The sequence below is a fragment of the Mugil cephalus genome, chromosome 4, assembly GCF_022458985.1.
Source record: "Mugil cephalus isolate CIBA_MC_2020 chromosome 4, CIBA_Mcephalus_1.1, whole genome shotgun sequence".
NCBI lineage: Eukaryota > Metazoa > Chordata > Actinopteri > Mugiliformes > Mugilidae > Mugil > Mugil cephalus.
In genome coordinates, this window is record NC_061773.1 from 27,007,671 (window position 1) to 27,031,093 (window position 23,423).

A 23,423-nucleotide genomic window follows, 5' to 3' on the forward strand; every position below is an offset into this window, starting at 1 on the left:
CTCAATTTGTTCAGTGTGATGAACATATATACAACTTGTATTTTAAGCTGCATTTAAAAATGTATCAGTGAACTATGTAGATTATAATATTTCAATAATGTATCGTATCGTGACTCAAGTATCGTGATATGTATCGTATCGAGTCCTTTCCAGTACCCGCCCCTATTTGTTAAATATATATATTTTTACAAAATCAAAAAATGAAATGATCCCGACCCGAGCGGATTGTGTTTATAAAGGAAGGAGCAGGGGAACAAAAACAAATGTCTGGCTTCACAGTGAAGCTGTGAGAGGGAGCCTCACTGGTCCTCATGATAATTTCTGCTTTCTTTTGAGGTATTCCAATCCCGGCAAAGCTGCAGGCTTTTTTTATTTTCATGGCAACCGACAACAGGGTATTCACTTAGAATTGATAAATGAGGAAGATTAACAACGTGAGACGAGGAGAGGAGAGAATGGACTCGGCGGAGTGAGTGGGCTGCCGTTGTCAGCCTCCTGGTGGCGGAGGATCAGCGGCGCGCTGTGTGTTCCCCTTCCTGCTCGTTAACATGCACAACCTGCGAGGCGGGTCTCCAGAGGACGACCCCGAGCCGGCTTCTATCATTAATCAACTTCAAGCAAACACAGCGACCAGACACCGGCGTACATGCTTTAAACTCCAGAATTAATGCATATTTTCAACCAAGTGTCAATAAGAGAAGAAAAGCGCTGGCAGGGAAGGCGCGCGAGGAGAGAGGCAGCGGCGCACTCGGCACAACACCGTGATAAGAAACAGAGCCCTTATGAGAATAATAACGCTGTCACTTGTAAACAAGGCAAAAACATGAGTCCCCCCAGCTCACAGCCTGGGCAAAAGAGCCACTAAAGAGATGAGATCTGCCAAATTTCTCATTACAGAAACAGAGCAGGAATAAAGCGAAGGGGGAGAGGAGGCCTGGCTGTGGAGGAGAGAAAAAAAAAAGAAAAACATTATGAGCAGCAGCTGCAGGGGACTCGCCGCTCTAACCTGCGGTGCCAGGCTGCTGTAGCGGAGGTAGAGCGGTGTCAGGATGAGGCACCGGGCTCATTTACTACAACAACAAGGGACAACTGGCACTTTCTTCATCACCAAAGCCCACATTTGATTCATTCTCACCAGGATGTCTTGTGTGATTTGCAGCTATTGTGATGTGAGGCACTCGTATGCTAATGAGCTGACATGTTTTGGTGTAAATTATAAAGAGAGGAGGGAATGGGGGAGGGGGGGTGAAAAAGTAAAGTCAGCTTTTCTATCATTTTCACATCAAAGTAACTCCACAAGTGCCGTTGCCTCAGGTCTGACTCTGTGGCTGCAGGGCACACATGAAATTGTTATTATTATGCTATTGAACTGCATGCTGATTCCACACTTTGCTTGTAATTAGCCTTCTCTGGATGCCGGCTCTCGTCTGGCTGTTTAAGGGCAGCGATCTGGTTTCTTCGCCGTGTTAAAATAAGCTGCGTCCTGTCAAGCGGCAGCAGCGCCGGCACATGTGGAAAACACATGTTGTTGCACAGTTATCAGCCGTGATGAGCTTGTACCGAGAAGAGAGACAGGGTGAAACCAGGGAAGCTCTGCTCGTTGGACTGTATAACCTTTACTGCTCACTCCATAGGCGCAGAATGCTGGGTATGTTTTGTTAATAAGAAAATAAAGTTCTTTAAAAGCAAAAAAAAAAAAAAAACAGCTTTAATTCATTTTCTGCTTGCGTAAAGCGTATAGACACAATTATGTTGAAGGAGCTGTGAGCTCTATCAGCCTAAAGATAAAAGCAGAGGGGGCAGAGGGAGAAGCAGGCTGCCTCTAGGCCAGCACACCCATCCTGTCTCTGCCTTTCCTGTTCCACAGCCACGCTCAGAGCTATGTTCACAGTGATTAGGGATGGCACTTTCCTCCATTTGGCCAGGAGCTCATTACTGCACCTTTTTTGTTTTCAGGCAGAATTTCCCCCAAGCTCAGACATTTCATGAGGCCATCCCCGAGTCTACGCATCGGTGGTCTGCCCCCACATCTGGAAACGATGCAGCGTGTGCTGTATTATTTTAGGCTTCAAACAACTTAGCAGACACTCCTATACAACAAGTGAATGGGGAGCTGTGGTTTCCCGCCGACCGCAACTTTTCTCCATGAGGCTCTTGGATGATGTCCTCCAGACTAATTATGCTTCTTGTGTTGTTTTTCCTTCGGAGGCTCGGGAGCGTTTCTGAATGTGTTGCGGCTCGTATTGCACCACGTCGAAGACAGAAATCCCGTCACTCTACGTTCTGGCATTTTGTAAATATTTTAGCGAACTGGAACGCCGATCGCGACGAGGGCTCGGCCAGACGGCAGGACACGTGAAGGAGAGTTCATAAACCGGCCGTTAAAACAACAGCTCGTCTCTTCCTGGCCGTCCTGGTGATGGAAGCTTCGAAAAGGTGGAGTTTCCTTTACTGCAGGGAGGCCTGCCACTGCACTGACCATGACCCCACACACCGTCCAATATCATCCCTCTCTACTTTATTTATTGTGCCTCTGGCATTGTTTCTGTTTGATCTAACGCCATGCATTAGGTAATTTTAGAGCGTTTTGGGTGGGCACTGGAATTGTTTTGTGTCGACGTCTATTTGGAGCGTGTCTGTCTCGGTGGAATAAGCAGCTTTTTTTTTTTAAAAAACCCCCGCCCCTTTCTTTACTTTTCTTATGATAGAAAGTGTTTTGCCACTCACATAGCTGGCAGGGGCGAGCGTCCCGGACTGCTGTCACTGCCGTTGCTGTTTCCATGGTCCATCGCTCCATTCATCTCCTCGCGGATGGCGTTGGCCAGGGAGTTGAGGGTGGGACTTCCAATGGAAGCAGTAGTGTATAGAGGTATGTTGTTTTCTGCCATTGAAGCCTGAAAAACCAAAGCCCGAAGCATTAAATGTGAAACGGAAGAGAGTTGTCAGCACTTTCTCAGTTGGCCATCACTCTTTTCATGCCGGCACATCGCCCTAAAGACACAGCAGAGAGTGACTAAGGTGAAAGACTTAGCTCTAACTGTCTTTTAAAGTTCTCAGCGAGGCAGGAAAAGATGAAGTCACTTATTAGTTTTACCTGGAAGGCAGCAGAGAGGGTCGGACCATAGCCCAAGCTGGTCTGAATGTTCTTCACTAAGGCCGGACTTCTGCAAACAGAAAAATTAGATTACAACCACAGACTCACCTCGCACGCATTCCTCAGATACAGTATCTTATTTCATTAAAAAGAAATCAATGCACTTTGTATAAGAACTAAACAAATTTACTGGTGTAGTAATGTGAAGATTAAGGATATAGTTCTATGATGTTCAATCACTTGACGATACCACACAACTATCTTCAACACTTTGCATTTCATGGAAGGAAGAACAGGTTGATGGAGGCAGATCTTGTGAAAGCAATATGGATTAACACAAAAAGCATGATGGCAACACTGAGGTGGGGAGGGGGAGGAGGGGGGAGCATGCAGGTGGGGCCGCTGAAGTTTGCAGGGCAGGCGGAAGTGCTTACTGTACGAGCAGCTCGTCAAAGTTCTCGTCAGCGGCGTATTTCCGAGGGCGGCCTCGCTGCACGTGGCGGCCGCGCTTAAACTCCTCATCATCAACGGTCCAAAAGGACCCAAACTCATCCTCTACTCTCACAAAGCACTTATGCAGGGAAAGGTTGGTGCGAATGGCACCCTGGGAAAGCAAACCAGTGGTGGGGGGGGTGGGGGCCAGCCAGATGCAGATGCAGCGACAGACAGACAGACAATGGATGGACAGACATAAGGAGGAGGTTGAGGATCAGGATGAAAAACCACCAAAAGACGACTGGAAGCATGAAGGGAAGACACCTCGGAAGCAAGCGGGGACGTTATGGCACACACACAATGAGATGGAGCAGCAGTAGCAGCAGCAGCAGCCTCTTCCCATCAGTCAACGGGGACACAGACTCTAGTCAGGGCAGAAAAACAAAAAAAAAGGGCCAAACCTACCCACTGATCTTTTGAGGCCGTCTCTTTTGGAACTCTATTTCGTCGACTGTCCACACAGCCCCTTTTACGTTTTCTACTCGCACAAAACACTTGTGAAGACTAAGATTATGCCGGACTGCATTCTGCAGTTGGTGTAAAAAAAGAAAAAAAAAAGAAAAAAGAAAAAAAAAAGAAGAAGAACAGAGAGAAGAGAGAGTTTCTATCAGTACAGTTAAACTTTTATATTAAAGCAGAATTATTGTGACAGGAACGGGATGAAACCTGAATGAAAACAATAAATTAACTGGAAGTAAATGGTGCGTCAGTTTCCAAAAAAAAAAAAAAAAAAACTTAAACAGCATGAAAATATTTACTGGTTTCCACGGTAACGGCCTTAAATCATGTGACATCCTTCTCCTGATCAGCACGTACAAATTAAATGAGTGGCAAACAGAATTCATTTATTTATTTATTTATTTTTAAACTGACCAGAAGATGTTGGATTAATTTTAGGTGAAAAATAAAACTTAACTGCGGGCGAATATTATTTAGTCGTGGAAGCAGAGAGCGTGTATCACGCCTTTGTTATTCCAGGCTGAGTGCATGTGTATGTGTGTAAAAAAGAGGAATCCAGTGTTTATAACACCAACGTGCCCCTATGGAAGGGCTGTCAGTAAGTGTGGGAGCTAATGGAGGACGTGGGTGGAGCAGGGTGGTGGGTATGCAGTGTGTGTGTGTGTGTGTGTGTGTGTGTGTGTGTGTGTGTGTGTGTGTGTGTGTGTGCGATCAGCTAACGCTCAGAAGGGCTTTCAGTGCTTCGTCGCTGCTTTCTCATTCAAATCTCACTTTTCTGTCTGTCTCCAGTGGTTTCTGTTTTGTTGTTTTGTTTTGTGTGTCTGTGTGTGTGCATGCATGTGTGTGTGTTTTTTTGTGGCCTGGTGGAAAACAGAGTGTTCCCTTCTGAGGAGAGTGTGAGGGGCTCAGCCAGGAGTCACTGGCAGAGCGCTGCTATGTTAAACTAATGCTACCCACCAGAACATCTCCACTTATTACAGGGAGAGGCTCTTTTTTCTTTCTTATTTTTCTTCTCTATTTTTTTTTTTTTCTTTTTCCCAGAAATGTACATTTTCTTCTCCTTGGCTGTTCCACACTGGCCGGTGTTTGTTTTAGGGGAGGACGTTGATTTGGACGGGGTTTTGTGTAAATGTTCGTTTATAAAGGTATTAAGGCCTGGCCGGCGTTTAGCGCTGCGTCACATCAAAACAAAAGTTATCTCCTTATCGCTCCGTTTCTGGTGCAAAGACATTAGCAGGAAAAACAAAATTACCTTCCATGTTGCTGCGTTGCGCCTAAAATATGCAAACATTCGTGTGAACCAGTTGTAGATTTCGTTTAGTGTTAGCTGCTTTTCTGGAGATTCGAGGATCGCCTGCGTTGAGGAACAGTGACAGAAACAAACACTTACAATTTTGCTCCCTTCACAAAACGATTAATAATTCACAGAAGGCATGCAGGTCTGTGTGTGTGTGTGTGCTCTGAGAAAAACACAAGACAACCCAAAAAAATAAAAAGAAACTGTCTATGTAAAGAGCACTCGGGTTCTAAAATGCACGGGAAAAGATTTGAATATATTTTCTTCTGCTCGTGCAAATGAAGGGCGAGCGAAAACATTTCTCAGGCAGATTACAGGGCAGCAATTATGGACGGCACAGATTAATTCCTGAGATCCCAGATTACTGTGGTCGGCCGATAATTGACTGGCCATCTTAAAACAGGTTTATCCCTACTGTTGTGTGAAATGAATTTGGTTAATAATAATCGGGGGCCGCCGCTGAAATGCTTAATCAAACCACAAAATTCACATGTGTGCCTGTGTTTCTTCAAGTCCTTGCAGACGCTCTCCTCAAACTGTGCTCAAACATGACGAGAAATAAACAGAGGAAAAAAAAGAAAAGTTGCTGCTTACCTGTCTTATTAGTGAGGCGTACGTGAAGGGCGGCCTAACATCTGCATTCATGTAAAACTCTTTGTTCTGACTGAGATCTGCACACGGGAGACAAACAGGTTGGGATGTAACAGTGGGATCAGCAGCTATTAACACGGATCAAAGCATCGTACACGTGTTTGGTTTTTTTTCGCGCTGACGTACCCGGAGAAATGGGCATGTTGTACTTTTCTGAGTAGCGCCGTCGCATCGGGCCCACGCTGTGCAGGCTGTTGGCCGTGATGACGGAGTGGGTCTGGGACAGGGGCGTGAGGGGCGTCGTCGGCGTGGTGGGGGTCTGGGGAAGACTCAGAGGAGGAGAGGCCTCGGGGGCCGACTTGGACAACGTGACGTTGGACACTAGGTTGAGCTGAGAGACGGAGACCAGAGCAAACAAACGCAGAGGCAGGCGGTTAGTCTTTCTAATTACCCCCGTGTCTCCTGACGCCTCATTGCCTATGCATATCTCCTTTCTAATTGCAGGCAGGCCCTGAGATGATCCATGAACGTTTGCTAAATGTTTGGAAAGCAAACCCTAGAGCCCTCCGCTCTCCACCTCCTCTATTCTTCGAGCTCTCCTCCCTCCTAACCTCTCCATTGCTGCCGTGTCAGGCCCGTCCCCAGCTCTCTGTTTCACCGCCTTTGTTTAATCTTTTGTCCCGTTTGGACAACACCCCATCCACCCACACCCACCCACCTCCATCCACACACCCACTCTGGCTCTCGGTGAGGGTTGAGTTGTGAAAGGAAGATGAGTGGCCTGTGCAGCTCTGAAAAATGACAGTGTGATTCTCACCTACCGCTGAGCAGCCCTGCTAATAAGGCAGCCAGAGGAAGAAGCCAATCTGGGCTAATTACAAGCTGAAATTGTATTGTGAGGACTCTAATTAGAAGCTGCTTATGGAGGCGATCTGATGATTAACTACTGTATCTGACTGACCTCCATCATTAGGGCCGTGATGTCCGCGGTAAAGATGGACCCGTGGTGTTTTCATGCACGGCCTTACGTAGAGTTAGTGTTTGGTTTCGCCGCTGAGGATGGGCTGGGCGGGCTGAGCCCAAGAAGGGTTTTAAGTAATAATGGCTACAAGGTAAACTAATTACGGCGAGTGCTCCGAAGGTATAGCATGGCTTCCAGCTGCTGTGGCAGCTCTGAGCCAAGTGCCAAGCCTCCGTACTGGAGCAGCAGTCAAGTGGAAAATTCTAGCCTGACCCCCCTGCTCCAGCTATTAATTGGCAGGAAAACTAATGACACATATACATATTCCCACAAAATTGTTCTAATTGCTAATTTGCCGAAGGAGGCCAGTTTCCAAATTAAACATGACTTCAGACTGGGAGAAAAAAAAAATGGAATAATAGAGAAACAGAGAAGAGGCAGAGAAAGGATCTTTGACATCACGTGTTGATGGTGAGAGATTAAAAAAAATGTTTATTTCTGTCTTTAATTTTATTTTGCAACATTTCTCTCACACGAAAACGACACTAAAAATTAGTGACATTTTTAGTTTTTATGAACTGACCACCCTCCGACCCCCCCACACCACCCCCCCTCCTCCCTTCAAACAGACACGTGTCCAACTCCTCACAATGTCTATTTATGTTTTTGAGGCTGAACTCTGGGCTTTTTGGCAGAGTCTGCCCAAATAATTTGGATTTGATGCTCAAAATGTAGACGACGTCCTCACGCACGGTAGCAGAAGACGTGTTATTCTGAATCGTGAACAAAATAAATTACGGCCGGGCTTGCGTGTTTCTGACACAATGCTATCAATAGAACGGGGCTGCGGTGTTGACTTCTCTTCCTGTGGATTAGCAGGCTTTGTTTCATGTTTCATCCATATTCCCTGGCCATAAACACAGAGAGGCTTCAACAATAGGCCAGACAGGCTGGTAATAGCCTTGCCTTTGTTTGCCTCACCATTTGGGCTCACTCCAGTTCCGAGACAAAATGAGACTTCAGACTGAAATTAATTAAATGGTAATTGGTGATCTAATTATACTGGCTTTGACTCGGCAAGCTGCTAAAGAAAATAAACAAAAAGTCCCTCCTTAATTATGTATGGCGTAAAAGGTCAGATTTCTGACAAGAATGCTTAGTGACACCGTGTGCAGCAGACACCCACCCACACAGACACATATAAACACACACACACACACGGAAGCACGCATTGCTAATGTGGCACATTTTGTTTTGACCCCCCCTCCCTCCTCACCTCCCCTCCCTCCCCTCTCCCCTTTCCTACCACCCCCCCCCACCCCCCAACTACCTCGGAAGAATAAAACAAATCCCATTCATTTGAAGCTGTAAATGCACAGTATCAGTTTGTTTGTCTTTAATTATGACTTAATGTAAACCAGCGAGTTCATCCGAGCTACTTCGCTGTGACAGTTGCCTAGTTATACATGCCCTTCTTTATATGCAGCAGCACAAAACAGCAAAAAAAAAGCAACAAAAAAAAAAAAAAAAACAGAACTAGCAATTACTGGAAGAACACTCCCCCCCCCCTCTCTCCAGAGTGGCTCTATTTCCAGTCAGCTCTGAGAATACTTTCATTCCACATCATCTTTGTGGCTACTCTCTGATGCTGCAATCTCACTAAAGCCTCGCTGGGACTGGAGGCCCTGACCTGTTTAAGTCCACCACTCACCCAGCTGAAGTCAGACATATTTATCAAAGCATTTCATAGCAGCTTGCAGCAGCGGGCGAAGCGCTGGAGAATGGGAGTCTATTTATTTGAATAAAAATCCCGACTCGCCCCCCCCCCACCCCCCCTTGAGAGCGCTAACGCTGAGCCCTGACACAGCCATTCTCACGGGCCCCGGGGAGAGGAGAGGAGAGGAGAGGTAGCGAACTCAAGATGCTATCTGCCGCCCCGACCACTTTTCATATACAAATGCCCCCGTGTCAGAGCCCTCGTTGTGCACTCTAATCTACACAATCAGAGTGTGCGACACAGGCGCAGCTTTAACAGACAGCTTATTGTCATTCGACATCTCCAGGCGCTTTATGTTGAGCCCTCTGGGTGTCAATAGCCACCCCTCTCACTGTAAATAAATGATCCAAGCTGCACGGCATGCATGCATGGGGGGGGGGCACACGAGTGCATGCGTGTGTGCATGTGTGTGTGTTGTGTGATTTCATATTCACGCCCCGCAGTAAAATGATCTTTGCTCATTTGGCTATCTGAGTGAACTGTCATTTAGACTGAAATATGTTAGCGAGCCCCCCCCCCCCTTCGCCCCCCCTCCCGTCCTCACCCTTAAACACGACAAAACAGAGCAGACACTTAAAGCGCCGTATGTGGAGGCTTCGCCCCCCGCTACAGGACGGGGATTAGAGGAGGACGCTTCACGTGCACCGCACACGTTGAGCCGAGAAGATAATAAACTCATTGTGTTTGTTGGACGACCAGAAATGTAATTTTTTTTTACCCCAAAAAGTAAAATAAATGACATTTCAAACAAATTTAAATCACATTTAAGTCAAAACAAAAATGTTAAAATGAGTTCAACAATGACCCCACATCAGCCTCGGTGCAGATTGAATATCACTAATTACTTTAATTAAGTAAAGATGTCGGAGGGTAATTCCTGACAACGTTTTAACCCTTTAAGTGAGAACTGAGACGTCCTCAGGGAGGCGTCTGCTATCATCCTAAATCAATATTAAAATCAATACTAGGTGCTACTCACATCCACGCTGCTCCTTCTCTAAGTGAAATAACACCACTGGCCTTTTAATATTTTTCTTTTAATTGTCCCATTTAGCCATGATTTTTTTAAAGAAATACATATTTTAATACATTTAACAGGGTTTTATTGGAGGTTTCTCATCATTTTTATATTATTTTAACTTTGCATTTTTTCAGAATATATTATTATTTGATCTACTTATTCTATTTTTTTTTTTTTTCCTTTCTCGTGCCTTCTCATCTTTTCTGTTTGCCCCAAACAGGCAGCGGTTGTCTGAAGCTGAAGAGCCATTACAGAGTGTGCATCCAGTTCATCACAGACACCAAATTGAATCTCGGATGTCAGCAGATGTGGTCCAAACTATATTTACAGCCTCCCTCAAGAGAACAGCTGTTTTTATTTAGCAGATAAATAAGAAGATGGAGGAAGGGATTAATGAATACATGTGGGCCAATTAAGACAGACAAAAGGATGGGGTGGGGGGGTGGAGGGGTGGAGGGTGGGGGGGGGCGTGGGAGGGACGAGAGAACGAGAGGGAGAGAGATGTATGACAGGGCTGCTACTCACCGGCTGTGGGGTGGCTTTGGGCTCCGTGGACTTGACATGGAGGTGCGTCATCATCGCTTGCAGACGCTCTTTGTCTTTTGCTAGCTGTAATGAGAAAGCAGGAGACATTCCATTTTTTTATGAACACACACACACAAATAAAATAAAATAAAAACCAGTTTGAACATTTAAGAACAAATCGATCGTTTTCCTCTTTTCCTTTGGGACCGTCTAATTATTTGTCTTCAAAAATTTCTCTCGGAAGCTGCCGACGAGTCTGCAAGGTTAAAATATAGACAGCGCCTGGTTGCCAGTGACAAGCCCAGACCCCTTTTTTTTTTCCCTACCTGTCTGAAACTCTTAGCTGCCAGCTTAAATTATAGTGACGGGCCGCATGCAGAGGAAGTCTGCGTCTGATAAACCTTCACTCGATCCCTCTGGGATAAAACAGCACCGGAGCGGAAATAACAGGACACTGGCACGGTGCAGCTAAAATCTCGTAGTTTGAGGCGAACGTCCTGGACGCCACAGCTGGTTCACACTCGTCATCGGCCGTTTTGTGGGTATATTATGTGGCTAACGCGTGGACCACGAGTGAACATCGTATAAAGTCTGGAACACATCACACTGGGTCATTTACTACTGAAGCTACATGGTGAAAAAAATACTTTATTAATGGAACGGTTGGTTTTATTTTTTGACCTCAGCGTTACGATGGACAAGTGTCTTTTCTATTAGTGATTTTTTTTTTTTTTAACCAAATATACATTTGGTATCCACACACATAATTTCAAACATCTCGGGTTCGTTGGGTTGTATCTAATATTTCTCTCCACAATTCACATTTGGACAATTCTCCTCAGACAGCGCAGCTTGATAGCGCGTCTATATGTTAGTAAATTCACCGTATTGGAGCTTCTTATCTGGAAAATGTCCACCTTAAGATGAAGGTGTGCTGCCATCTTCTCCATCACACACACCTCCTTCACTCTCATGGAAGTGAAATCTAAATGCACATGTGGATATTTTTTTCCTTTCTCACTTAAAAACTACATAAAAAAACCCACCACTACATCAACATTTCTTTGCACTGAGCTGCATTAAACCGCTGTGTTGCCTTAACTCACCGGGCGCTGATTCCCGTCCGTCCACGCTGCGATTAATTCCACCAAGTGTTTTATTGTTGGTGCCAAACAGTTAAAAGTCATAAATAACTTTAAAACCCAGTAAAATTCAAAATGTAATTATCTTCTCTACTTAGCCCTGGGGCCCTTCATATATCTTCTCCTGGCTGTCATGCATACATAACACATTTTTAACGACTGGTTACCAGCAAATGTACAAAATTATTTCATTATTTCATTCTGCTGCGTGCACCCCTCCCCTCCCCTCCCCCCCTCCTCCCTCCGTGAGTGACCCCATGGCTGATATCAGGCGGGCGGGGAGGGGGTTCGGCCGACGCGGAGGAAGCGTTCGCTGAAGAAGACACATAAATATTTGGATCAAAACAACTGCTGGGACAATACCTGCAGCTCCAGCTGTTGTACGACCTGCATTTGCACCCGACACTGGGCCGTGCTCCTGTCATCCAGGGCGTGCTCATTGTTAAGATGCCTGGAAAACAAAAAACACAGAACACACACACACACACACAAAAAAAGTTGATGTCAGTTCATGCGGCGCAGGTTTTTAGATGAATGCACAATATATGGAAGGTGACATTTATTTAAATGGAATAAAACAGGTAACTAACAACACGCTGCGGTAATCAGACGTAGAGAGAAATAATTCTTTTAACGTAAAACAATGACACTTAATATTTCACGTCTGCTCCAACTACAGCTCACAGATAAGAGGAATGATTGAAGAATTTGCTAAATTATGCACCAGCACCCTTATGTCATTTCTTCTTTTTTTTTGCTTTGCCTGGTAGATTTTCCCCCTTTTTTATGTTTTGTTTGTTAATTATACCGTTAGAATTAAGAGATCTGAAATGAAGGCCGAGTGTAGAGGACAACAGGACAAGGAGACAAGGATCTGTCACAAACTTGAATTATGGATATAATTATACGTGATTATTTCATACAGGAGAGATGTTCTCTTTTCCTGTACATTTATAACTAATCTAAATAAGTAGCTCGCCAGGGTTTTTTTTTTTCCCCTCTTCTTTTTTTTTCTGTGATTTATATAAAATGGTGGAGATAAGGTTCATGAGTGAAGGAAATATGATTGGAGGAATTTTATCAGCCGCCGCATGAATTACTGTTTGAAAATGCTTATGCAGGGGCATTTCATTAATCATTTAATCATAATCCGAGCAGGATGTTTGAACTGATTTCACAAATACCCTTTCATTTCACTACTTCATTATGCTCGCTAATGGATCCAATATATTATATATATCATAAATTATATCACATCTTCGGTGACCATGTAGGTCACTGTCACCAGGCATGTCTCCCTGTGTGCGTCTGTGTGTGTTTGTGAGTGTGTGTGTGTGTGCACCGAGTGGCGCCAGCAGACGGGAGAACGGTGCGCGACGTTCCTGCCTTTTCACATGCTACTTTTCCATCATTTACTGCAAATCAGAAATAGCCAGAGTCAACCTGTGAAGGTGCAGCGGCGGCGGCGACGACAGCGTCGCGGGCGTCGTCCTGATAGCCCAATAAATTTTGACGCAGTCGCCTCATGTACAGACAACACATTTGTGCATTAAACGCCACATTTTACACTCAGAAAAAAAAAAAAAAAAAACAGCCGCGGAAGGAAGAGGGAATAGATTGATAGAGCTCTGTTTGAAATACGAAGGCTTCTGCTCTGCAGCGCTGTTCTCAACCTTGAGGTGAATGATTTAAATCTTTATGGGAAGTGTGGTCTCTTCCCACCGTCGGGCGCTGCTATTGTGTTTAGATAATACATTTTGCAAAATGACTGTGACATGCACTCAGCTCTTGAAGTTAATTATTGTGGCAAAAAAAAAAAGAAATTAAAAAGGCACATTTAAAGAAACGCTCCTTTTGCTGAAATCAATTCTCTGCTTCCCATTTGTTTGAGTCAAATAAATGGCCGTTTAATTAAGTAGGCCAGAAAATGAAACTGGTAAACAGTTCAGGACATCTTACTAAATTTCAAAGAAGAAAATAATAGGTAAAGACGTTTCAGCTCCAATTTAAGCGGCACGGACTGAATGTTCAATGAAGGATGGCCTACGTGAGCAGCTTTGGAATTTCTCTGTTCATATGAGACATGTGCCCTGCTTCTTTTCATCCTTTGTTACATTCCACTTTATTTCTTCTAATGACATGGAGAGTCACAGTGCATAATTAATAGGAAATGAAATATTCAGATGGCCCCTAATGCAGCCTTGAGAGGAGTGTCTGGACACGGGAGCAGGGGATACGGGGAATTGACATCGAGAGAGACTATGAACGTTGGCATGTGTCACTTTCTGGACTTCAAATGAAGCCACTTTTAAAAGCTCTCTGGCAGGATGACAGACTCTAATGTAAATCGCCACAATAAAACAAGTTAAACAGATAGTCGGCTTCTTACACACCGGTTAGTTTGCTGGATTCTATTTTCCTTTTTCTTTGCGATGTCTATTTTTATATATACGCTGCAGCTAATAAGGACGTCTCTGAGGACGGGCTTATCTTCTGTCGGGTCGAATTTAAATTAATGGCACACACAGATTTAAAATGCATTTAAAATTTCTGCACTGATTAATTTATTTCTTTTTTTTATTTGTTTGCACGGTTCCGTGTGTTCAGGTGCTGAGAGATGGGTTTTTGTGGCGCAGCAGCACTAGAGGGCACTGCAGTGTTTCACAGGCGCTGACCTCTGGACTGGACACCGAAGAGAACGGGGTCTCGACCCCCGTAAAAGCACCAGGTCGCCCCGACATGAACCCAGCTCCGCCCTTCTGTGTGCTGACCCCCCGAAAAACAGGAACAGGGATTCTGGTGCTTTGTATTTATCAAGATAGTGCGTATAGGTATGCAATGTTTTGTTTAAAAGATAAAATAAATACACACAAGGTTTAAAACAACATTTCAGCCCTGTGTTGGTTGTTGCTGTTGGCATGCGGAGCTGAAATCTGGTTGACGTTAGAGTCCTCCTCACCTTTCTTTCTCTCTGGTACACGGCACACTGTGTTCTGCTGAGTGGTGCACACTCGCAGACAGACACACACTTCTTTCCCTTCACTTACGTTTTCAACCTCTAGGAGACTTGAGCGGCGCGTTCTTTGTTTTTATTTTTGATTCCTTTCGGAGGCCTTGCAGTATCAGTTGCTGGGTTTCATGTGGAAGTGCTTAAGGGTTTGAGAGTTAACACCTTGGTGAGCTGCTCGCACTCTAGCCTGCTGTTAAACAAAGGCAGCTTTGTGGAGACTCTCCCCAAATGTTTTCTTAACATGTTCCAAGCGGTTTGAGCAGGCAACTAAAGTAAACAAGATGTTGCCATGATAAAAACACTTGTAAAAACACAGCAGAGTGCACTTAGAGACTTTTTAAGGCAGCGCTCCACCGGGCGCACTGAATTTAATTCTCCTCTGTTCTATAAACAAAGGGTGAGGCAATGTCAGAATACAATAAATAATGATAGATTTAAGAGGGCACTCCCAAAGCTGAAATATGTGTGTCTGTGTGTGTGGAAGTGTGTTTAATAACTCAGTGTCACAGGATGTTTATTAAATTAAAACAAAAACACATGACTGCCTCTTTTCAGTTACTCTTATACCACTGTACAGTCTGGTGCAGCGCTTCAAAGTGGAACAATAAAAAAAGAAAAAAAAAAGGATTCGAAATGTTGACAGAGAGACTGAAACTTTCAGCAGCTTTCTGCTGCAGCACCTTTTCTTTCTCTCCTGCGTCTGTGTGTGAGTGTTGGGGGGGGGCTGTGTGTTCGCTGGGTGCTTGTTTTAGGATAATGGAATTGTGTCATATCTTGTTTAAAGTGCGACTAATCCGGGGTGACAGTGAGCCATTGATCTGCTGCCACGACGCAGATGTTTTCATCCTCTCTGTAACCATGGCACTGCTATGTGCTGGATTACCTGGAGCGCACAGCACACAGGGTTGATTACTAAACCAGGGGTCTGACTCGAATGGGGAATCAGGGAGCGAAACAGCGGCCTGTGACAGGCCGGCCGGAGTCAAAGCTGTCACATCGGGACACGTTGGGAAAGACGCCACGCGCCAGGTGATGCTGCCTTAGCTGGAGGTGAGGCAGGTGGTTAATTTTAACAAAGCGCAAAACCAGAAACTACAAAGTGGTGGATAGGAAAGGGCTGCGACGCATAAAGCCGTCCCCCTGTCCAGTGACAAGGGCAAACATGCAGAGCGCCCTAAGTGTGAGCTGCCACAGATAAACATCCTACCGTTGTTTGTTTGGGAAAAACGGCCCCCGTCACCATGGGAACTGTACTTATCACAGGAATTAGAGGCCCATGCCGTTCCCAGAAGGAGACCTCCACCACAGTACCCTTGTCAAGAAACGGCCGACCGTTTCAAGAACAACATCCAGCTGCACCTGCAGCGCGTCCGAGTCGCCGGGGGTCAAAAATAAAACGTGTAATCGACCCGACGACAGGACGAGAAACAAAAAAAAGACTTTTAACTTACTTGAGGAATGAATGGAAATCGTCGAAGACCGCCTCGCATCCGGGCCACTTGCAAACGCCGTGGCCGTAGAGAGGGTGGCTGTGGTGGGAAGGCTCCTCTAGCGTGGATCTGGAAAAGGAGAAAAAAAAAGAAATAGATCACAAATAGTTCTCCCTGGTCCCACGCCTGTGGAAACACATAACAACAAGAGAGGTCAAAGATGTGGCCTGGTTAGCGCCTCCCTGTGTGCGCCGTGTCTCGTTTCCACATGAGAAACGCTGGCTTCTACCTGATCTGTGAACCTTGGGCTTTGTGGAATCAGTGTTGCTCTGTGCTCACTCTGCTCCTAAAACAGGGGACTCTTGTTGTGAAGGCACAACAAAATCAATATGTAATTATTTAGTATCACTGAGCCATGTTGCAATTCACTTTGATCAAGACTGCTCGGGGGGGGACTCCCGAAGTCGCTGCCTGCTGTATCCTGTCCCAGAGCCCACCTGGAGGAGTGTGCACCGCCATACGAAGTCACCGCTCGCACAAAATCGTGCACAAACTGCAAACATCCCTCCCCTCCCGCCACCGCCGCCGCCGCCGCCGCCTGGTATCAATTTATCTACTGACCAATCCATGTCACCGGGGGCTGACAGGAACGCATCCACGGGGAGCGTATGGCTTTTGCACAATCACTCTAAATAGCAGGACCGTCCCCGAAAAACAAACTTTACAACATCTTCCATATGGCGAGAGGCGCGGAGCCACGGCTAACCGCGATCAGCGCGCAGAGGAAGCAGCCTGTGTGGAGGCAGTGTCTGCTAAGAGAGCCAGACAGGCAGCCATATGGACACAGGCACTATACAAGACACACAACTTTCAGCTACAAGAGCCTGGGGGACTGGCCTATATCGCTACCACCTGTGCTTCTGGCGGCTCGCGAGCACAACGCCGCTGCCGCTGCCGCTGCCGCCGCTGCTTCTCCTCCAGCGTTGAGCCCTGCTCTCTGAAACGACGGGACGGATAAGGAGATTCATTGCACCACAAACTGTTGTGGCGCCACGTGGGAATAACCCCATCTCATTCACATACATGCATCCAATAAGAGATAGTGTCTAATTTCACTACTTAAGGGGATTTCTTTAATGACAAAAATGGAAAAAACAAATACCAAAAAAATAACACTTTTGCATTTTGCAGCCAATCATCCATCTGCTGTGATTAAAAAAAAAAAAAGAGAGAAAAATCGTGCAAAAAGGAATTAAAAAAAGAAACTAATCTAACCGCAATGTGCCAATTTTGCAGGATTAAACGAGCCGATGTTCAGATTAAAATCTCATTTGTATCAATGTTAGTAAAGCTGTACCTCAAGTAGGAAATTTTAAAGGTCGTCACAGGTTTCCTTGTGTTATAATTACTTGCTTAAGAGTTCACATTGTTCATAACATGTGATAATTGCATTGCAATTAGGAAGCAGTCAAGCATTCATGAATGTGGTTAGCAGCTTTTTTTCTTCCCTCTTTCAAAAGTCAGAATTTTTTTTATTCAATTATGAATTATGCATTCACATTAAGACCTCTGTTTTGATACAGCTAATAAATAGATGGCTGTAGACCGGTTATAATGAGTTTTTAACAAGGAAACGTGTGGACTGGTGAAGGTAATGCTGTTTTTTTTTTTTTTTTTTTTTAATTTAAAGAGATCCTTTTTTTTTAATTCTTTGCGAGCAGGCTTGTTGTTTAATTCTGTATTAATAAGATATTGAAATGTGGAGTGCACTGGGAATCAGTGAGCACAAAACGCTACGAGGGGCTGGCGGCAGAAGAGCCCTTTTAAACGGTGGATGGCTAAACAGTAGTAAATGACAGAATTTAAACCAAATGAGCTACATTAGTGTAATAGGAGAAGAGTGTCGTGTTCATGGGGTTTTCTCCCGTTTGAGAACGTGTTATGGGCGGGTGGGGGAAAGAAAAAAAAAAGAAGAAGACGAAGAAGAAGCAGCAGCTCTCTGCGTTGTCTTAAATTTGACTTGCACCCACGACAGGTCTGTCAGGATGTTATTATTGTCAGGCAGCCGCGGGGAAGAACACTCTAATGATCTTGTAACAGTGAGGAATGAGGCTTCCTTTAGAAGGAGCAGGAACATTAAAGCAGCCTGTGGACCCGGACAGGCCGCGCCTCAACCTTCCAGGTGTTGCGCGGTGTTTATGTGAAGACAGACGAGAGCAAATGAAGATGATCTCGACAGCTGTGAGCCAGTTGTTTTCTAGCCCACTTATTTTGATGGGTTCGTAAACAAGGCGAGATGTACGGCGTCCTGCGCTGACGGACTCGGTCCGTCAGCGAAGGCGGGGAGATTGATGTCCACCCTGCAAGGTCAGAGTCTGGCCACGGTGCGAGAAGCCAGTCACAACACTCTCCCTGATGTCAGCAGCCGATTCCCTCGTGTGTTGGCTCCTCCTCCTCCTCCTCCACCACCACCACCACCCTGCCTACGGGCTCTTTAACCAACCCGGCCTTAACACTGGATCCTTTCCTTCCGGTGCCACTGCACGCGTTACCCTAAATGATTTAATTATCATTTGTTTTTCCTCATGTAAGACAAATGAAAGGCGAGTCAGAGAGAGATGGGAGAGCTGTGCCAAATCTGATTATTTATCTCCTTAACAGATTGCTATGTTACAGTCCCTGAGCTGTGGTTACTGATGGTTGTTGGGAAGTAAAGTGGGCCAAGCGCTTTGTGAGGAGCCCCCCCCACACACACACACACACCACCCTCCTCTCCCTTTACAAAGCTGATGCAGCACTGTACTGGGAATTTGTGTCAGATACAGATCAGGCACATTTGATTTAAATAAGCAAATCATTGAATAAAGATGACCTGGCTCACAGGGGTATATCTCTATCTATGCATCACAGTTCGTGGGCTGGGGAACAACGCGGGCTGACAGATTGAGTGACTCAGGCACTGGTCATATCTGGGATGTTGTTCAGACAAACAGAAATCTCAGCCCGTCTTGCCAGAGTGTTCTTTGAAACAACTAAAAGCAGGAACACGTGCCTCATCTTCGGTGTGTCAAGCCGGCAGTGATTGAATTTCTCCTCCTTCCTTAAGACGGAAGTGCAAAGCCGGTGAGTGATTCCTGTGGATGCACTTAAGGTTTTAGTTGCAGGCGTCGTTGTGCCTGGGAAGATTTTATATGACACATGAAACTAACTACATGGTACTTAGGGCCTGCTGTAAACCAATCTGAAGCCAGTCGGGAAAACAGGCCCATCAGCAGAGAGGCTTGTTTCTGTTGCATGACAAAAGGACTCGCGAAACCGCATCAATTAAAAGTTCATTAAGTTCAGCGCTGGGAGGATGAGTGGATGCTCTCTATTTACGCCCGGGCCGGCCCAGCCCATTATCTTCAACCTGATTATTCAAATCCCTGGATTATAACACAGGCGTTTTTCTCAGAGTCTTGCTTAGAATAATCATACTTAATAATATTTCATTTTTTCTTCCCGCGGAGTCAGATTAGAATTGAGTCTGCATCATCAAAAGAGGGAAATAATGCTCTTGATAGTTGTGTGATTTAAGCGTTCCAAAATTAACACAAGAAAGGATTATTGGCTGCGTGGATCTAAATTGGCATCATCCGGTATTTAATAATGAATGTTTTGTTGTATCAGTCATCTTTCTTAGTAATTGCGCATTTGAAACTTCCTTGAACGGATGAGGTGGTGGAGAATCACCTGCTCGCTTTTCTGACAGATCTAAGATACTGTGAGAATATTCAGACCGAGACTGCCGTCTTCACTTAAGCTCGTGTTAAACTGCCGCTGACATCTTCTTTAATCTCTGACAGTCAGCGGGAGGCGGAGGGGGCTGCCAGCTCCTCGCGTTATGTCTTCTCCGATGTTTCATGGAGCCCTTTTTGCCGGAGCCTCTCCTCTCGCCTCTTCCTGCCACCGCTGCTCACCTTGTTTGCTCGCTCGCGACAACGTGTGATGGAGCCAGCGAGTCAATATCCTCCCCTGAGATTTGTCTTTCACTGCACGAGAGAAGAAGACGAAGAACTGGGAGCTCGTGGATGCTTTTTTTTTTTTTTTTGTCCACTGGCTGCTGCATTGGAAATTTTAAACACGGAAAAGAGGATAAGCCCGCAAAGGTTGTGTGTCATGAATATATTTAAAACCAATATCTGCTTTCCATTTGTCTCCCTCAATCAGCCAATATTAGTATTTCCTCTTGGTGTCACTCCGATCCTCTCCACAACCTCCCGTGTCCCTCCCGGCAGGCAGCCCCCTCTTCACCTCCAAAAGCCCGGTTTGCAGCGCTAAACATGTTTTCATCGGCATTGCTTTCATAATGACGCGTAGGTTTTGATCACTGAAACACAAGTCAGATGTTACGCAGTGAGCTCATGGCGCCTGGAGGCTCCTCGCCAGCAGTTCAAAGATCAGGCTTTGGTGCAAGAAAACAAGCAAATGTGTAAGATGCCAAATGAATTCCTTCCTTAAGATACACATGCACGGCTCAGAGAGCGAATATCTCCCGTAGATTATACACCAGGATCTTGCAAATACAATCCACCCAGTGATTTTGTTTTTCGAGGCACATAACAGCTTATTGTTCTTGTGTGTTTTCTTTATTTCTAAACTGACAGGTTGATGAGTGAATGTCAACAGTTTCCTAGTACACAAGGAAATGTTTTCCCTTAAGAGCTCGGATTACACTGCAATTCTAAATGTTCTCAAGGAAATGCAGCGAAAGTCACAGCGAGACTTTTTCTCCTACTTCACAGCCCAGCTTTCCTTCCACGTGTTACCATGAACTCCCAGTAAAACCTTAAAAGTATAAAGGAATCGTAACCTGTGCAGGAACAGCTCTTGTTGTTACACGCAGGTGTTTTCTGCGCATGCACTGGTTGTAAAACACGTGCAGATACAGGGAAGGACTTACGCTTCTCTCTTGTGACTCATGTACTGCCCGTTGGTGGAGGCGTGCTGGTTGAGGAGGGGGTTCTTTGGCGGTGCCGGCGAGGACAGGTCAAGGCCCCGGTGGCCGTTGTTGCTGCCATTGTTGTGCTCCTCCTTCACATGAGCATTTGTCACCTCTTTCCACAGCTGCTGCAGCTCTGCTGGAATCATGCCTGAGACAAACAAATTGGATAATTAAATCAATTAACAGCTAATCCAAGTCTCTTCTTCATCGCTTAATTAAATCAAAGCATCTGTAAACAAAGCCGAGTATTAATTAGAAAATATTCCACTACAGGGTGATGCACCGAGCTCCCTCCTCCTCCTCTCCTCTTCTCTCTCTCGTTCTCTCTCTCTCCGCCACCTCCTTTTCTCCCTCCCGTTTTCCCTGTGATCTGAAGCGTGTTTGTATACACAAATCCCTGGCATTCACGCAAATTTCATGCCCAGAGTAAATAATTAACATCCAGACAAGGCATGAAATCTGAATAATCACCATCATTTTCTCCCAACAACAGAGATGTGCAGAACACACACAACAACATAAGAAAAAAAAAAGTTTACAATAGCAACACTAGAAAACATCCCACCCCGGTCTCCTTGAGAAACAGGACCCTGGGGTAATATTCTCAAAAGCGCATTAATGTGCAAAATACTTAAAGCTCTGCACCGCCTACAATTGACACAGAAGACTTAAACCTCATTTAACAAGTCAAGCCCACTGCAGCTCACATAGCTCTTTGAAAAAAAGGGAAAAAAATCCCTTGAAGACACAAGATGTGTCTCCTCTGTGTGTCTGGAAACACATCCACATAGCGGGTGTTTTTCTTTTGCTTTTTCTTTTTTTTTTTCCTGCCCGTATGAGTGACAGTGATACCGACACCCAGGGCCAGACTCGGGATGAAGAAGGATAATGCTGTGTTTGTGCACCCGGCTTTCCATGTCTCAGAGAAGAGAGCCTTTGTTGGTGCACAATATATATATATATATGTGTGTGTGTGTGTGTCCATCTATTGTGTGTGTGACTGTTCTGGACTAAGTCTGCGTTCCGTTGACACAAATGAGGGTAAAGCTGATGTGTAAAACAAGAGTTTGGAGGAGTCAAAACATTGTGCATATGGGTGAGCCTAGAGCCTAGTGTACTGTATGGGGATTCAAAGCGGAGCTTAAATAAGCCACATGCTTTAAGCACGCTGGAAAAAAAAAAAAGAAAAGAAAAGAAAAGAAAGAAAAAAAAGGCCCTTGGATATGTGGTGAGTTTAACCACAGAGCAAATGGGCAAGACCACTCGTTTAACATTACAATTAATTAAATCCATTCTCAAAATGAGCACTGGCAAATGAAAGATGATTTGCACATGCTTATCTACTCGGGTTTATATTCTGCGGATCCCCCCCCCCCACCCAACCTCACCCCCTCCCTCCCTGTTTCTCATCACCAGCTCTATAGATACCAGAAGTGCTCCTTTCAAGCACCAGATTGTAATACATTGTGTGCAAAATGCTTAGTCTTAATTTATTCCTGTTGTGGAAAAAAAAAATAAAAAAAAATAACTGTGAGGTGAAGATCTCAATACGATCAGCAAAAATATTTTTAATTTGATAAGCTACTAAAGATTTTAATTATGCTGGTAATGGAGAACATTGGCCTAATGAGGCGGAGGACTCCAGAGAGACGCAGAGGCTAAGAACTGTGAAATGAGTCTGATAGGATTGCTGTAAATTCACACTAGATCGTTTGCATATCAAAGAGCAGGAAATGATTGCAGGACAAATCAATAACCTTTCCACGTTCCAAGGAGCGTCTTTCCTCATTCGAATATCTCAACACACTCGCTCTGTTCTGTCCGCCTCCATTCCCCCTTATTCTCCTCAGCGCCTTGATGTGCCCTAATCGAAGTGCACGTCCGTGACAGGCTAAACATGTTTAATACTGCTGGTTTGTGTTATAGCATGCTAATCCCCCGCTTGTTGATTTCCAGTCGCATTATCAAAGGCTCCATTGTTGTGGACACTTTGGAGCAAAAGTTTTTTTTTTTTTTTTTCCTCCATGACGGCTGCTTTAGAAGAGGAAGGTCACCGGTGATGCGAGTGTCCTGCGCTCCGACAGCGGGAACAATCATTTTCCCCCCACTTGGTGCCCGGTGACAGTGGGCGATGTATTTTTAGCCGATGTGCTTGACAGGGCAGCCCACACTGGCTCAATTACCCAGCAGTCCTGGTGACCCTAACACCACTGTTTACTCAGATGAAACCGCAGCGGATAGACTGGCCTGATGAGGGAGGTAACGGAGTGGGACCAACCTGTCTCTTTCTGGAGCTGCTCTGTAGTTTTATTGCCCTCCGTTCGCCTCGTCCCTCTCGGTTCTCCCACCTAACCCTAACCTCTTCAAACTCAACAACAGCTATGGCTCATGATTCCACATAAATGACAATAAAATATCATTACACAAATGTCTCGGCGGCTATTATATTTCGCTGTTTGGACAAAACGCATTGAGCTTCTCCACATAAGATTACTGCGGGACACGTAATGACACTGATCTGTAAATCCTTTTTCTTGGATCCCCAGTTTGTCCATCCTTTAAGTGGCGGATTGGTTTATCTTTCCTCTTTCCATTTTTCAACACAACTGTTCCACTCATTACGACTGGGAAATACGG

The 23,423-nt window shown here is 45.1% G+C and overlaps 1 protein-coding gene across 14 annotated transcripts in view; it reads right to left on the bottom strand.

Annotated features, from left to right (window-relative positions):
• foxp1b (forkhead box P1b) overlaps positions 1–23,423 on the bottom strand; it is a 157,603-nt gene that overhangs the window by 5,972 nt on the left and 128,208 nt on the right. For 13 of the 14 annotated variants that reach the window (XM_047582820.1, XM_047582822.1, XM_047582827.1 and 10 more), the window contains 10 exons: positions 20,745–20,934; positions 15,824–15,931; positions 11,726–11,813; positions 10,221–10,304; positions 6,123–6,327; positions 5,940–6,016; positions 5,301–5,402; positions 3,995–4,116; positions 3,095–3,164; positions 2,728–2,894 (listed from right to left, as the gene is read on the bottom strand). In XM_047582820.1, the coding sequence (XP_047438776.1) occupies positions 2,728–2,894; positions 3,095–3,164; positions 3,995–4,116; positions 5,301–5,402; positions 5,940–6,016; positions 6,123–6,327; positions 10,221–10,304; positions 11,726–11,813; positions 15,824–15,931; positions 20,745–20,934 (1,213 nt within the window). The remainder of the gene's footprint in view (positions 1–2,727; positions 2,895–3,094; positions 3,165–3,994; positions 4,117–5,300; positions 5,403–5,939; positions 6,017–6,122; positions 6,328–10,220; positions 10,305–11,725; positions 11,814–15,823; positions 15,932–20,744; positions 20,935–23,423) is intronic. The other variant, XM_047582825.1, reaches the window with a different exon arrangement.